Source organism: Petaurus breviceps, unplaced genomic scaffold (genome assembly GCF_028583685.1).
Source record: "Petaurus breviceps papuanus isolate PSGF00001 unplaced genomic scaffold, PetGlider_PUasm1.0 229, whole genome shotgun sequence".
In the NCBI taxonomy this organism is placed as follows: domain Eukaryota; kingdom Metazoa; phylum Chordata; class Mammalia; order Diprotodontia; family Petauridae; genus Petaurus; species Petaurus breviceps.
Genome location: NW_027185903.1, coordinates 27,477,045 through 27,494,530, shown reverse-complemented (window position 1 = coordinate 27,494,530; position 17,486 = coordinate 27,477,045). Strand labels below are relative to the sequence as shown.

The 17,486-nt window shown below is 34.3% G+C and overlaps 1 protein-coding gene across 1 annotated transcript in view; it reads left to right on the top strand.

The window, feature by feature from the left end:
- LOC138167581 (mannosylglucosyl-3-phosphoglycerate phosphatase-like) overlaps positions 1 to 17,486 on the top strand; it is a 107,477-nt gene that overhangs the window by 71,151 nt on the left and 18,840 nt on the right. The window contains exons 6-7 of the mRNA XM_069096540.1: positions 5,182 to 5,329; positions 6,586 to 6,751. Of these exons, the coding sequence (XP_068952641.1) occupies positions 5,182 to 5,329; positions 6,586 to 6,751 (314 nt within the window). The remainder of the gene's footprint in view (positions 1 to 5,181; positions 5,330 to 6,585; positions 6,752 to 17,486) is intronic.

The window sequence follows — 17,486 nt, the reverse complement described above, 5'->3', positions numbered from 1 at the left end:
GGGGGGTCACCCTGCTCTCCTCAGAGAGAGGGAATACTAAACTAGAAGTATATTTATCTGTTCCTTCAAATATTGTTCATCCAGGGGATATAATTGGGTTCCATCTAACTTTTGATTGCTTTGTTATTTGGAGGAGGAAAGAGGCCCCAAGTCTTATAGCCAAGGCTTGATTCTTTTCCTACTTAATACCAGTTCTACGATGAATACACATAGAAACAGCACAGTAGTATATTAATTCAAACCATAGCAAAACAGAAATCAGGAGGAGAATATATACTAGACAACATGGGGTGAAGGAACTCTCCCATTGGGAATGAGATAACTCAGCTCAACCAAGAGAGGGTCCTGGATCTTACCCAAGGGAAAACTCCCATATGAATATGATGGAGACTGTCAGATTCTCTCGTGTCTTCTCAGATTCTTGGGTGAGATTCAGGCTGAGAGCAAACTGTCTGTCTCACCAATTCTACCTTGCCCCTCACATTGGGCTGGGCCTTCATTTCCACCAATGAGGAGAGAGTCCCATATTAGTGGGCTTTGGGGTGGTGATTTCATAAATTTTGAAAACACAATCTTTTGCCATCAAGGACATTACAGTCTAATGGGAGAAGACAACACACAAAAGGAAACTAAGACTGGGGGGAGTAGAGTACTGGGGGTACCCAGCACAGGGCCATCTTGTTTCATGGCATCCAGACCAAGCAGAGCTACAGATGGAAAATGGTCTAGCCCCACAATCAGTGGGGAGAGGAGGCTGAAGGAGTTGAGAAAGTATTGAATATTAAAAATTAAATATTGAGATGATGAGATTTTAGGTGATCAGCTTATCCTTAGTGGGGCATTCTGTTTTCTGGAGTTCAAACCAAGCAGAACTGCAGGCAGAAAATTGAGAGTTGGTAAATACCTTTGATCTCCATTCCTTTCTTTTCCTTTACCTGTATCTCCACCTTCCTCTAAAGCATCTTTATCTGCATGCTCTTAGCAATGCCTTAAACTATGTCTAAGTAACTTCACTATTTCGCACTGTATTTCCACTACCCTGTCTTCCATTTTTGTAAACTTGAGGTTATTTACTTTTCCCTGCCCCTCACCATTAATATCTAGTTAGTTACCAAGTACTATTGATTCTACCTCCACATCTTTTAAATCTGTCTTCTTTATTCAATATTACCACCCTGGTACAGGCCCTCATTACCAACTGGTTGGTTGTAATAACATTCTGATGGGTGCTTTGGCCACATTCTCCATTTCCTCCAATCTGTCTTTCCTATCATTCCCAAAATAATCTTATACATAGGGATGCTCAGATCACTCTGTTGTTCGGAAATCATTAGTGGTTCTCTATTGCTTCCCAAGTAAATTTTAAATTCTTTTGTCATCCAAAGCCCTTTCCAGTTTGGCCACATCCCATCTTTACAGCCTATGTCACATGTTTTCCTCTATGTATTCCGCATATCAGAGAGCCAATAATAGGAAAGACATTTTCTTCTCATCTGTGGTCCCCCAAATCTCTGCTAGCTAGTTTTTGTTCTTACTTTTCTAGAAGACCTCTGTTATTCAAATTTCCCTTTATCCTGGCTCATCTCCAGTTTGTTTTGATCTACAATGCTGCCTGAGTATCTTCCTGAATCACCTGGGATGGTCAGAGGACCTGAAAGTTGATCTTTTCCTTCGAAGTTTGACCATTGAGTGTGGATAGAGTTTGGGAGCTCCCCAAATCATCATGGTCCCAACTTGAACTTTTATGGGTTATGGGACAATGTGAAACAATTGCATGGCAATTTTTACCTTTAAAAAATAAATATTAAAGTACTTAAGTCTACCCTTGTTCCTGGTCCTGTTAGTTGGATCTTAGGACCTTTTTTTGAGTCAAAGAGGAAGGTCTTCTGTGATTCATCTACAGGCCTAATGAATGAAGGTAAACTCATTTTTATCAGTCATTACAGATTTCCATAACATAAGATTAGAATTCTGTTTTCATGTGTACTATTATGGAGAAATTTAGAAAACTTTGAGTAGATGACATTAGCAACTCTAAATAAAATAATTTCTACTTTAGTTTAGTATGCAGTCACCATGGTATAGTGGAAAGAATAACCTAGAGACATTGGTTCTAGTTTAGATTGCTAGCTATGTGTCTTTTAGAGAAGTCATTTCACCTTTTAGTGACTCAGTTTCTTCATATACAGCATGATGGATTTGGATGAGATCTCAGATCACTTTCAGTTCTAAAAGTATATAGTTCTTTTTTTTTACTTGAAGAAAAACTCATTTATGCTATTTTAACATTTTATATAAATATAAAAACTTGTTTCCATGTTATAAAAACAATTTTTCTTAAAAGTTTTAATGATATCATATAAAAGGACTTCAGTGGCATAAATTGTCATACATAAAATAGTTGTAGAAAATTATGGTTTACTTTGATACCCACATTTTTGCTGAATATTAAATGATAGAAAAATCAGAGGATTAAAAGAAGAGGTTTAGAAAGTATTAATCACATACGAAGTAATTTCATCCCCATTTTGTTTGGTTCATTTACTTTTCTGGTTTTTTTCTAGTATTGTTCCTATATTACCATCAGTTATTTCTTGGTTTCTCAGGCATCTTTTAATGAAGTATAACTCTTAATCTATAAATTCATCATCAGTTCACTCAACAAATATTTATTGAGCACTTACTATTACAAAGTATCTTAATCTTCAATGTTTTATTTTCTTTTCACAAAATGGCATACAAAACAGGAAGAAATGAAAGCATAATCATAACTTATACTTGACCTACTGAAGGTCTATCATTGACTTAGTTCATGTACCAATAAATAAGTACTTTTAGAAGTAGCTTATTTTTAATGAAATATTTCTAGTATAGGTCAAAATAAACCAATAAAATAACTCTTTAAGGAAGAAACAAAGTGACTATAATGATTAATATACTTTTAAAAAAGCTTATTTTCCCATTAATGCAAAGTTCTTAACCCAGCCTTATAGGCCTGAACATTTTTTACTAGTTTTGGAACATTTGGTACATTTAATAGCATCAGGCTCTTAAGGAAATAATATGCTAATGCCATGGGTAGTATTTTAAAAGTTAGAAATTCTTATACACAGACTGACAGTTTAAATTCAACCTTATTTCTTTCAGTCCCTAGATATGTAGGTCCTTCATTTAAAAAAATCTGCCCTAACTTTTTATTTTATATAAGTCAGATGTAGTAAGATTTCCACTTAATTGGCAGAGGTGTCCAGCATACTCAATTGTTCCAGATAGCCATCAACCTGAAAGTAATTTTTAAAGCCTCTAGACATAGGAAGTGAGAAGAGACCCTGAAGAACCAAAGACAGGAAAGTGATGGATGTCAGACTGTCTTCAGGTGGTTAAAAAAACCAGGAACAAAGAGAGTTGGGTTAGTGGACAGCATAAAGGGAGGTTCTGCCATTGCCCAAGCTAATTGGTGCCACGTCCTGCTGGGAAATTGCAGGAAAATGACAGTGAAGAGAAAAGAAAAATTGAGGGGAAAGGGCAGTGACAAACAGTGTCAGGGAATGGCAGACATGGTAGAAATGAGGAGAGGCAGCAAAGACAGGAAGTAACAGGGAAAACAGGTGTCCCAAGGTAGGAGAAAGAATGGCATAACGGCTTAAAGAATGATAAATGTAGATTTATGGAGCCTCCAAAACACAGTTGCTTTGAGTGGTATCACTGCCTACTACAAAAATTGGTCTAATAATGCTCCCAAATCATAAAAAATTTCATTATTTTCAATATGCAATGTTTAGTAAGGCAAGAAAGTATATAATTTGTTTAAGAAAGATTTTCATCTTTAGTAATTAAAAAGGTTTTAGGACTTAACGGAATTAACCTTCAGTTAATCTGGAAACTTGGTTCATTCCCTAGCCATTCTTGATAATGGAAGTATTAATACATAATTTATTTTAATGCATATTGAAGAAAGGCACTATTAGGATTCTTCAATATATGTCTGTGTTAATAGTTGCTTTTTCCCTGATTTAGTGTATACATTTCTGAATATCTTATATAGTGTAAGAAAAAACATTACATTGGCCCTTGATTCATAACTGTCTTGGTATTCTGATGTGCTATATATTCATTACTGTGTTCCCTTTCAGTGTTTTGGAGTAAGGATTATTAAAATATAACCTTAAATGCCAGAAGGCTGAGTAATAATTGCCTGTTGTTAAGAAATTTGATAAGCCAAATGATCCTGGTCAGTAAGCCTCTTTCTATTCAGGCATGAAAAAAAAAGCCCTTTGTTTGACCTACAAATCTCATGCTCTACCTACTTTTATGATAATCAGAACTTTGGTATCTATTCTACCTAAAACTTTCTGCTAATAATAGAGATGGAATAATAATGTATTTGATGAATTTAACAGGAAATACAATGTATTTAACAGAAAAAAAGCTTGATGAGATTGCTGAGATGGAGGCTAGGTAGCAGCAAAACCTTGGCAAGATTCTAGGATATAAAAACCTTGAAGAGTATTTGTGGGAAGGTCATTGCATACATATAAAATTGCAATAAAGATAAAATTGGAGGAATAAAAATGTTCATGTATTGGCATCAGAAAACTGAGAAAGGAAGATAAGTCAGTATCTTGGCATCCTTAAGTGTGATACCTCTGCTATTCCAGGGGCAGATTCCAGGGTGAAAGCCCAGAAAATGTGCTTTTGTCTAGTATTTTGCCATCTTGGTGTTTGCCTAGACTTCTGGCAATCTGTCCTAGCTCTCTGGAACTCAGGCTGGTTTCAGGTTCTTGGAACCCTCTCAAAACAATTAATCTAATTTTGTCTCAGGTGTTCATAGGACCACTCTTGGTTTTGATTTGCTTATAAGGAAATTGATCTCCTCTCATTTTTTCCTGTCTGAAGGAAAACTGATATCTAATTGGAGTTTCTAAAACCTGAGTGTTTATTAGACTGATCTAATAAAGTGGCATACTAATCTACATAGTTTCTTACCCAAACTCTCAACCTAGGAATTTTCTGGAATATATTACAATGTTTAGGAAGCACTGGGATCTAGAGAGTAAAAAGGATGAAAAATACTGAAAAATATTGTTTTGATCTTGAGAGAGGTTTAAAAGGAAAAAAAATTGATATAAAAATAGAAGGAATAAGTTAATTTTAGATAACTCTTTCTTTTTCTTCTTTTAGTATATGTTAAAAGAAGTTCTTTGCCCAATTGACATGGAATTAGATGGACGTGCAATTACTGTAAGAAGATCAGAGAGCAACCTGGGAAATCTAGTAACTAATGCAATGTTGGAAGCTACTCATGCTGATGTAGCACTACTTAATTCAGGTGGTTCTCTTAACTTTTTTAAAATGTTGATCACATTCCAAATTGATTTTAAATTAAATACATATAGTGATCAATCTTCATACTGTCATTTGGACTATTATTAATAAATCTAAAATTAGTATTCAGAAATACATTCTGTCCCTTTTGTGGGATCAGATTTTAATTTGATATACTTCTGCTATGCTGAACAATATTGATTTAGAATAAGTAGTTCATTGTACTTGTAAACTTAAACTTCACTTTGATTTGAATTTTGCTAGTAATAAGTATTTTGTTTCATTTATTATATTTTCCATAAAGATTATTATTATTCCCCTAAAAGTTGTAGATTTTGAACTTAGTGTATGGAAGTCTTGTTTGAGAATCATTAGATTTTGAGGTGCTTTTGAATAACTTGAGAAACTTAATTTAACTGAGAAATCTCAATATGGCTGTTCTTCTGTCCTATTATCTTTACTTAACTATGTGATAAGAGGGAATTACAAAGCTAGATTGGTTCTTTAAGCTAAATAATGAATCTTTACTTCTACTCTATACCCTGAAAGTGGCTTTTTCTTTAAATTTTTCTTTGTGTAGTCATAGGACCCCAGGTTGAAGTTGGGATCTCTGTATGTTTTTTACTTTAGAAGAGAATGAAAACTAACCATGTTTCGATGCAGACTGTTATCATTATATCATATAATCTAGAAACATAGATAATGGCTTGGCTATTATGAGTTGAAAAATGCTCTAATTTCCTGATGACATCATTTAACGTTTGCCTTAACCAGCAACCTCTTTAAAAGCCCATTTCTTCTAAGGACAGAAGAAGCGATGATTTTAAGCACCCACACAAGAAACTTAGGCTTGAAATAAAGAAAAATATCCTGTTTTTAACAGTTATTTGCATATTGGAATGGCTTATTTAGAAAGATTGTGGAATCTCTAGAGTATTTAAAAAGTTAACTTCTTATCGGTTTGGAAAGCTTTATGTGTGGTAGGGGAAAACTAGAGATTTAAGTCCAGTTTATCCTTAGTAGTCAGTGATAATGGGCTTAAAAATTAGTAGATAGTTTTTAGTATAACTTTAAAAAAATAACTGATATAGTTCTCAAACTTACAAACTTCCAAAATAGAGAAATAGTTGGGAAGTATATTTCTGACAATGTGGTACAAAGAAATCTGAAATGTTGAACTTTATGAAATCATTGAGTTGAATCTCTTTCTGTTAAGAATCAAATCAAGAGGTCTGTTTTTTCTTACTGTAACTATTATAGGTACTCTTCGTTCTGAACAAATACATCCAGCAGGGGATTTCACTTTGCATGATCTTTTGGCTATTCTTCCCATAGTGGATCCAGTTCTAGTTGTCAGAGTGACAGGTGCGCAGCTGCTTGAAGCACTTGAAAATGGGGTTTACAAATACCCAGATCTTGATGGGAGGTATGTGTAATATATTTCTGCTAGCTGTCCTTATATTTGGAATAATATACATGGTTTTGATCTACATCTTTAGAGCAAATGTCCCAACACCAGAGAGATTCATGTGAGTACCTCTAGTCATCTTGACTTATTTATCATTTTGAAAAGATAGTGGTAATTTTCTGTATTATCAACAGATATATATGTGTATATATATATATATATATATCAGTAATAGGAGTGAATAAAAGTTTTTAAAGAAAGTAAGCCTTGACTTACAGAAAGGTTTTATAGAAAACCATTTACTTTTACGTATGTTATGTCAGTTTTTGCCCTGATCTCAAGCTTATTTTGCTATAGCACCTGTACTAAAATTCAGGCAGTTTAGGGTGTGGTGTTAAGAGAGTCCTGTATGTATTATTGTATTTTATATCTCAACCTCTGTATTCTTAATCCATGACTTCTCTTTCAGGAGGGTAGCAGGTTCCATCTTGAATCTCTGGGACTATTATAGGTCATTATGTTAGTCAGAGTTCCTAAGTATTTCACAGTTATTTGTCTTTACAGTATTATTGTTATTATATAAATTCTCCTGGTTCTGCTCACTTTGTACTGCATCAATTCATCCAAGTCTCCTCATGTTTCTTTGAAGCCAATCCTTTAATCTTTTCTTACAGCACAAGAGTATTCTATCACATACATATACAGTAACTTGTTCAGCATTCCTCAACTGATGGGCACCCCTCAGTTTCTAATTCTTTGCCACAGAAAGAGTTACTATGAACATTTCTGTACATTTGGGTCCGTTTCCTTTTTCTTTGATTTCTTTCATCTCACTAGGTAAAGACTTAGTAGTGGTATCATTGGGTCAAAGGGTATACACAGTTCAATAGGTTTTGGGGGGAGCGGGTCATAGTTATAAATTGATTTCCAGAATGGCTGCACTAGTTCAAAAGCTAATATGCTCAGGCTTTTTTGAGAAGTATAACCCTACAACAAGGGAGGTGATAGATGCCTTGTGTTCTTACTCTGGTCAGCTTACATCAAGACTGTTATGTTCAGTTCTGGGTGCCTCATTTAGGAAAGCCTGGATCAGTTGGAAAAGCACTCTGAGAAGGGCGTCCAGGATGGTGAAGGGTCTCAGAGTCATGTAGTGAACATGGGGAAGAGAAGACTCCAAAGGGATTCTCATAAAGGGAGCATATGAACTTTTTAAAGTATTTGAAGGGCCATTACAAAGAAGAGGGATTAGATTTGTTTTCCTGGGCTCCATAGGGTAAAATATGTGTTAGCAGTTGTGAAGAGGCAACTTTAGATTTGATATAAGGAAAAACTTTATAACAATAATTAGAGCTTTCCTTTTGGATACTGACATTGGGTGCTGTCTTCATTCTCTTTGCCTTCTAGTTCATCTTTCACATCATTGACACCCCCCTTATGAATATATGTATATATATATATATATATATATATATATATATACTTTATACAATTTGAAAACCCTTCACAGACTACCCAATAAAGTTTATACTACTTATCCTTGCATGTAGAGTCTCCACATTCTGCTATCACACTATCTTAATATTTCATTCTGCTGTATTCCATGTGTCCCACACTTTGGACAAACTGAACTACCTGCTGACCCTCCCCACTTCCCTACCCTCAGTACATGCTTTCCAACTTCATTCCTCAGTGCTTTTCCCCACATGGTTCCTTTTGTGTGTAATGCTTCCGTTTTCCCAATGATACACCTTTTTGCCTACCTGTTGAATTTCTATCCATTCTATAAAGTTCAGCTTAATGTTCATCTTCTTTATGAAACCTTCTCTGATCTTGTATTTGGTACCAACTTTTCCCACCTAAGTCCTTACACAGAACTTTGCAAACACCTCTATTGGACATATTACAGATATTTGTATGTCATATTCTCCTAGTGGAAAGTATATACCATTGATTCAGAAACTATATCTCCCAGTATCTAGTATAATACTGTACACACAGTGAAGACTTAATAAATGGTTGTTCAATTTACTTGAAAGAAATCCCTTATAAATTTGACTTATGTTCATTTGTCTCTTTCCTTTTTAAGATGAAACAGATTGGCCAGAAAATCTTGGTTGTCTTTCTGAAAAGTTAATTTAGCAAGTTTACTTTCTAACATTCCAGAGAATCACCATTTTCCCTTGACATTGGTACTCTGACTTATTTGCATAATTGCAAATAAGTAACTATCATCTCTGTATAACATAGTGAATGACAAGTCCCTGCTTGTTAGCTTGTATTTATTCTTCTAATTTGCACTGTGTTTTGATAGAGTTTGACAAGATTTTCCTGATCCTTGTAGGAATTTATGCTAGCATGTTTGCAGTATAGCTTGTTTTAAAGCTTGAAAACATATTACCATATGAAGATGATGCCTTTTTGCAGCAGTGACACCAGGTTATAATTTTCTTTAAGTTCTTCATGTTATTTGAATTTAAACAAAATTCCAGGCATGAGTAACAGTAAAGAATCCCAGAAATGCATAGAGGACAAAAATCCAAGAAATGGGCCCATGACCTCAGATGTCAGTATACAAATAAAACAAAGTCTGAGTAAGAAGGAAAATGAATTCTAGCTTCTCACTCAGGTAGGCAAAGTTAACATCAGATGTTTCATGAAGATGACAGAATCAATTAGAAAGCATTCATTTGTGTATTAGCTTGTACTATTATAAAGATGGGTGAAATATAACTCCTTTAAGAGCCCTACTATGGTGAATTTTTTTAATTACACAAAAGTTTTATTTAATAAGAATATATGTTATCAGCACACACAAAAACAGTCAACCTGACATTTGGTTTAAATTAATGTGGACTTAAATCACTGGCACCTGCCAGGATAAAAAAGCAAACATTGCTGGAGTTGACAGGTTTCTATGATTCATCAGCACTGTAAATATGTGATGTAGTCCGAGATTCTTTAAAAATTTTCCTAATTATTTTGACACATCATGATTGTTACTGTTTTGTTTGTTTTTGACTAGCTATATCTGTCCTTTTAATGATGTGTCTATTTGAAATACCAAAGCCACATTTCCAAAAACACAAAGACCAGTCAACAGCTTTATTAGCTCATAAAAATCTTTTGCCATCTTAGTGAGAAGTGAGCCAAAAAGGGGCATTTTCAGAACTTTGTACTGAAAACCACTCACATTCAACCGAGATGAATCATATAGTGCTGTTTATGTTTACACCTTTAAATATCTCAGAATTTTCAAGGATTTTTAATTGCTATGCCTTTTGAACTTTAGTATCATATAAAGAGATGAAGCAATATTGTACTAATTCATTCATTTTTTCTATTTATTCGCTTTTAAAATGGTGCATCTTCTCTTTAAGGTTAGCAGAAACTTCTATCTTTCCCTAGAAAAATATCAGACTCCATATTGTACAATACCTTCCATGATATATCTAGTTCATCATATTGCTTGAATATATCTTATTGCAAAGGTTTGTATTTCATGGCTGTTTGTTACTATGTTGTACAGAGGGAATTCCAGGCTATTGAGAATATTTTGGTCGATATGCTCAACCCTAATGCATATGTTTTATGCTTTCAGGGACTGAAGTATTAAAATATAGGTGACTGTTTGCTCCCCCTCCTCTTTTTAAAAACTTAATTGTTTCTCTTCTTCACTATTTGAGTCTGGTTCTTGATGGTCTGTTGTACCTACTTCTACCTGCTACTAATCTCTGACACTCTTTTTTCCCTTTGCATTTCTTATCATCTGTATTTTCTCCCCGTTTGGTTTTTGTGGCTAAGTGCTAACTTTTTAATGTATGTTGTTATTCAATTAGAGCATGCTTTTTTAAAGTATGTGGTGACCCAGTCAATCACAGTGCATCAGATGTAATTTTCATGTTTTGGCTCTTGTTTGTGTAATTGATGCTGGGTGTAAAGAACAGCTTCTATAGTATCCAAAAATGTTCGTCCCCCTGGGCTACTTTCAAGTCTACTAATGCTATTCCAAAAGACTGAGGGTCCTCGGAGAGTGGTGAAATGCACTGCTTATAATATATACAAAATATGAAGTTCTGCTTTTTGACAGTACACTCTGTGTCAAGTACCTGAAAACAAACCTTTATTTTACTCTAACACATCTAGCCTTGGCACTTACTCCATAGATACTGTGGCTTAGAAGATGGAATACTCTGTTAAGAAGCATGAGACCTATTTTCAGTATTAGGGTGATCTTGGTTAATCCACTTTTCTCATTCTGTAAATTTGAGTTAATAATTATTTTCCATTACTTAAGTGATGTTAAGATTAATGAAATGTGTTCACAAAGTTCTTTGAGTTATGTAGAAATACTTGCTATGTAAATATAAATACTGATGATAAAGAAGACTGGTTCTCACTTAGATTCTTATTTCCAAAACATTATTTATTTTAGTAGTGTTATTTAAGTGATCTAGGTATGGCTGGAAAAAAACACCCAAAACAAGAAATTTTCCTGTCCTCTGGAGTCGTGTTTGGTGGAGTAGTGAAGGGTTAGCGATAACTTTCTGGATTGTTACTTCCAGGTTTCTTATACTAAGTTTAGGGGAAGTCAAGAAGGCTTAGGCGAAGAAATGAGACTTGCATCTCTTCCTAAAGATGGTCCTGGACAAGAATGCTCTTTCACCAGGCCTAGCCAGCTTAAATATGAAAAAAAAAAACAGCTGCAATGAGAAGGTTCCATGGTAGAGGTGAGTAGAAAGTGAGGTGGTTCCTAAAAAAACCAGATTTTTTCTACTTAAGCTCTTGAAGATGAAGGTCAGGTTATGTTTTGAATTGATTCATTCTAGTAGTGATTAAAGGGTAAGTGTAGAGAAAGGAAAGTTAAAATCATGTGAACTTACTCTTCCTATAGTTTGAAACAGACTTGTCTTTTTAAAAGAGGTTCAACTGTTGTGTAGTGAGTGTTACATTTGGGATGCTGTTTCCCTTAGATGATTCTGGGATTGTCCTGACCCAATATTCCTGTTGCTGTTTTGAGGAAGGAGTTTGGAACTAGGCAATAACTGGTGAGATTGATGGCATCAAGTGTTGATATGAGCATGTTGTCACTGTTTAACATTTTTTGTATGCTGTTAAAATATTGGGTGTTATATGTAGTGCTGAATTCATTGTTACAAAGGAGGCTTAGCATAAAAATCAGAACAAGAAAGTCTTTAAGCATTAAAACAACACCAACACCAACAAAAAGAGGGAGAATTTCTGTGTTATGGTAGATTACACACCTTCTGAAGGAGTACTTTGATTTCTATTGCTAAGTCAAAACATGTCATCAATTAATTTTCACAAATCAGAAGAGAAATTGCAGTTGTTGGTGGAGTGATGGGACTATAGTTTTCCTCCTTTAATTAGAACTCTACTGTAATTACTGATATAGCCATTGATTTTTCAACATAACATCGGGAAAAACTTGCATGGTATAAATAATTTGCATATTATACCTTGAATGTCCTGTGGAATGTATTATTTATAGCTTTTTTCTCTGCCAAAACTTTCTTTTTAACATGCAAAAAAACCTGATTGTTTATAGTCTACTGCCACTATTAGATATATTTCTGTATTTTAAAAACTGTCAGGGGGCAGCAAGGTGGCACAGTGAATAGAGAACTGACCCTGGAGTTAGGAGGACCTGAGTTCAATTCCAGGCTCAGATACTTGACATTGCTGTGTGACTTTGGGCAAGTCACTTAACCCCAATTGCTTTGCTTTCCACCTCCTCACCCAAAAAAAAACCCTGTCAGGTCAGAGTATTTGCATCTGAGTAAGGAAATATGAATGATTTTTTGCATATCCAAAATTCACATTGATTGGCACCTTACAACTGGAATAATTGTTTTTATATAGAAATATTCTAGGATAATTAGTTTTGATCATTGCCACATACCAAGAATACTAAAAATTCTTATTTGTGTGGTACTGTGTTGGGTACTGTATGAAATAGTTTTGCATTAGGACCTATTTTCTTAGGAATTTATTTTTCAAATGTAGATGCTTTATTTGTCATTTACAAAGAAAATTATACATTAAGTCCATAGAGCTTAGGAATATTTCTAATGGCTTTGTACCTAGTTTAGCAGACTAAACAATCCTTAGAATAATAAATTTTAGTTGAGAGGAGTTGGGACCACTACAACTTAGTAATGTCTTAGAAAAGTCTAGGAAGCTCAACAGCAGCCATTGCATGAGCAGGAAACTCTTATAACTTTAATGTTTCTGTTCTGTCCCAATACAGTTTAAATAAGGCATGAATCCTTTTATATTGTATTGCTGTTTCATCTCTTTTTGTGATAATTTCACTGTAGACTTGGTGATTATGTCTCAGAGTTTAAAAGATGCTAAAGGGAAGGAATAACTATAATAGGGCATAGGTATTATAGAGAAGTGACATGACCACAGAAATTGGATCTCTCAAGACTTAGAGCTATTTGAGAATGTAGCAGGGGAAGCAGGGATTCCTGAAACCCTTTCTCCTAAGGGAAGATAAGGACAGAATTCACTGTTTTCTCTGATACATGAAATTATAGATTATACAGCCAGATTCTACACTAGTACATTCCTCCTCATACATTGCCCTTTCTTTATCCTCTGAAAACCCCCAGAATAGAACTAGTCCATTCCCTAGGACCTGTGTTGTTGTTTTTTTTAACTCCTTCAATACTCTCTCAAAATATTAACTTTCTGAAAATGTTTTTTCTTGTCTTCCAGAATGTTAGTACTTCATTATCACATGGCTTCTTCCAGTTGCTTGACAAAATATACCTTTCTAGGTTTCTTTGGCTATATTCTTTTTGCTTATATTTCTGCTCAGCTCTTATCTTTTCATCAGAAATATCCGAAAGTTTTCTGTTCCATTAAAGGTATATTTTCCCCCCAATGGATTATACTGAGTTTTGCAAAGTAGGTTGTTATTGGTTGTAAGCCTATTTCTTTTGCTTTTTGGAATATTGTATTCTAACATCTCCTCTGGTTTTTAGGAGAAATTGAAAGATCTCACATGATTTGACTACAGTCCCTTGGTACTTGAATTCATTCTTTTTGTATATTTGAAGTATATTTTCTTTGGGAAGTTTAGGATTTTGGCTATGTCTTTCCTGGGAGTTTTTTCATGAAGTCAGATGATTCTTTTAGATGATCTCTCCTTTACCTGTTTTCCAGGTTAGTTATTTTTGATAATATATACTTTAAATTTTTGTTTTTCTAAAAAAAATCTTTTGATTTTGTTTTAGTATTTCTTTTTGTCTTATAGAGTCATTGTTTTCTGTTTGGCCCATTCTTATTTTTAGGGAATTCAGTTCTTAAATAAGGTTGATCATCATCTGTTCTAAGGAATTAATTCTCCTTACCATATTTTTCCTCCATAACAAGTCTATCTTATGTATCTTTTGTATAATCTTGTTATCTTTGTGGCCAGGATATTCTTTTCTCTGACACTCTAATTGGACTTGTGGAGTTATTCTCTCCATCTCTATTGACTCTTTGGGCTTATTTCAAATCCAAAGTATTTCTTCATTGTGTTTGGCATTTTCTTCTGTTTACTTATATTTCCTACAACAGTTTTTGAATTGGGGACTTAATTGGGTCAAACTCCACACTATTGTTTGTGAAGAGGTTCTACTTGGTCCTGACTTAAGTGGGTAAAGACAAGGCCTCATCTTTTGTTGGAATTGTCTGGCCTTGTCTCCTGTTATGATTCAGGCCCAGGGACCCTAGATGCTGGGTTGTATATTGGCTGCCTGAATGCTGGTCTAGCCTTGTTTCCTCTGTGACTGGGTCTCCCTATGTTAAACTTATCTGACCATCTCATGCCTCCAAGTTCAGCAGCCTTTTTTACCATAACATTACCTCTCCACTATTTAAGCTTTGTTACTTCTTTCTTCCTACCTCAGTAATCCTTTCAAAGTTTTCTATGTCAATTAAATGCTTCTACACCTAGCCAACCCTATCATTCATACATTTTCCTGACTCTTTTGTACTTTCTCATTGCTTTTCTATTAATATTAGAAACTAGACAAATTTTTATTTGAGAAAGGCATGATGAACGAAGTCTGCTACTTGTTTACCTATTTGTTGAATGGCCAGCTTATTCCTATGTGACACATGCTAACTAATATATTTTAATTGTTTAAAAACAAAATTAATAGAATAATTCTTCCTCTTCATCATCTGGATAATTATTAGAGGCAGCTAGGTGGCACAGTGGGTCAAGTACTGGGCCCAGAGGCAAGAAGACCTGAGTTCATACTTACTTGTTGTGTGACCCTGAACAAGTCACTTAACTACTTTAAACTTCAGTTTCCATATCTGTAAAAAGGGGATATTAATAGTACCTACTTTCCAGGGTTTTTGTGAGGATTAAATGAGATAATAACTGTAAAGTGTTCAGCATAGTACCTGACATACAGGTTTTCATGACACTACTTTTTTCTGAGCCTTCACCTACCTGCCTATCTGCTCCTGAGTATCTTTTGCAGGTTCTCCATCCAGGTCATAGCCACTAACTCTGGATATCCTTCAAGGCTCTGGCCTCTTCTCTTCTCCTTCTATTTTATATTGCTTGATGTTCTTATCAGTTCTCATGGTTCACATATCATTTCTAGGCAGAGGATACTCAGATCTGTTTGTCCTGCCCTAACCTCCAATCTCCCATCATCAACTACCTACATGATAGAGTAAGGTCTATATGCTGTAGACATGTGAAACTGCACATGTCCAAAACAGAACTCATTAGAAAAAGCCTTCCCCTCATCCTAACTTTTTTAGTACTGTCCAAGACACCACCATTCTCCTAATCACCCAGCATCACACTGGACTCTCACTTGAACTCACCCCCTATATCCAGTGTACTGTCATAGTTTGTCATTTCTACCTTTACAGTGTCTGTTATAGTTTACTCCTTCTGTCCTGTGGAATTGCTACCACCATGATATAAGCCCCATCACCTCATGCCTAGACTATTGTAGTAGCCTTCTCTTACCATTGTGACTTTGCAGCAGCCATTTCAGAAGCCTGAAATGCATATTCCTTAATAAATGCTTATTAATTGGTTGACTGATTAAAGAATGTGAATTAAAGGAGAAAAGGAGAGTAAAAAATTTTTTTGTATATATAGTATGTAATTTTTTTGTATATATAGAATGTAATTCCTTCTCTTCCTGTACATGTGTATCACTTAGATAAATTAAAAATATTTTACTGGAGAGAATACATCATGGTAAATTCATAGAGAGGGATACCCATAAATATATATTGTGTATACATATATATATATATGAAGTTAATTGTGCACATTTTTATTTTCTTGGACTAAACCAATAAATATATGGAAGTAGATTTCAAGGAGTGAGCTTCATTTAGGAATTGTTGTTTTATTTGTTTTTGTATGACCTGCAGTACCTAGCACAGTGAATAGATACTCAGTAAATACTAGTTTATTTAATAAATGATTGTATTTTTCCTCCACTGAAAGAAAGAGAGGATATTTTTCATGAGTATATTATGGTGAAAATTAAAATAGCTCAATATGTTAGTGCTAGAAATAGGTGAGAAGGATAGGAGTGAAGCCTCTTCCTTTCCTTTTGTGAAAGTATGTGTGTATGATCTGTGTGTATATGTATGTATGTGTATATATGTATATGTATATGTATGTGTGTGTATGTTATCAGTAGAGCATCTTAGGTAATCTGCTATTATTAGAAGAGTGGAAAAAGATTTTACCAACTTTATTTACTTACTCTTCCTATCTTCTAAAATAGTGATGGGGGGTGGGGTTATAAACAAATGGACTTAGCAAGAGACTTTCTATGTCTGCATTCTCTTTATCTCTAACAGTCTGACATCCCAAGGACATAAGGTTGACCTGATGAGAGTTGGGGAAAAGCAAGTATAATTTTCTGTTAAGTTGGATTGTCGTGGTGGAATGGAAATTCTACTCACTTAGCTTGTAATTATTATATTTGGTCTAACCACAAAATTACACATCCAAAGGAAGAATGGCACTTATTTATTCAAAGAGAGTATTAGATAAAGGAGATGGTAGAGGAAAAATATGTAGATTCCTACCAGACAAAGGAAGCAAAACTGAAAGGTGAGTTTTCCTTATAATTAAGTCTTAAAGTTCTAAATGAATAATTCCTGTTGAACTCATTCACAGTTAAAATTAATCCTTTTATTATAGCAGCATAGCTTATGTTGGTGAACTAAAAATCTTTTTGAAACTGACTTTGATAAACAATTAGTTGTCTATTAAATTAAAAATTAAATTTCTATTGTTGTTTAAAATAATTTAAATTTAAACTTACATTTTGTAAGTTTAGTAAAAAGATCCTAGGACTGAGAGTTAAGAGATGTGGACTCAGCCTAACTACTCATTATCTGTCAATATTCATATCTTGCATCTCTGTACCTTAATTTCCTGATCTCTAATGGGAACAATAATACCTTTACTACTAGCCTCATAGGATAAAATAGGCTGTTTTGATGATAAAATAAATAAGATATAAAAATGTTTTCAAAAGCACCACCAAATGTAGGGGGTGTAGGCAACTGTGTAGCAATATTTAAAATAATTGGAAGATGAGAAAGTTTTAGAACATTTGCAAATAATAACTAAAATAATTTCCAAAATGTGTTTGGAAACACTATTGATGAATTTCTATTTTTAGAAATATTATTTAAGACCAAACTGAACTGAAAAGTCTGATACGTGTATTTACTGTAG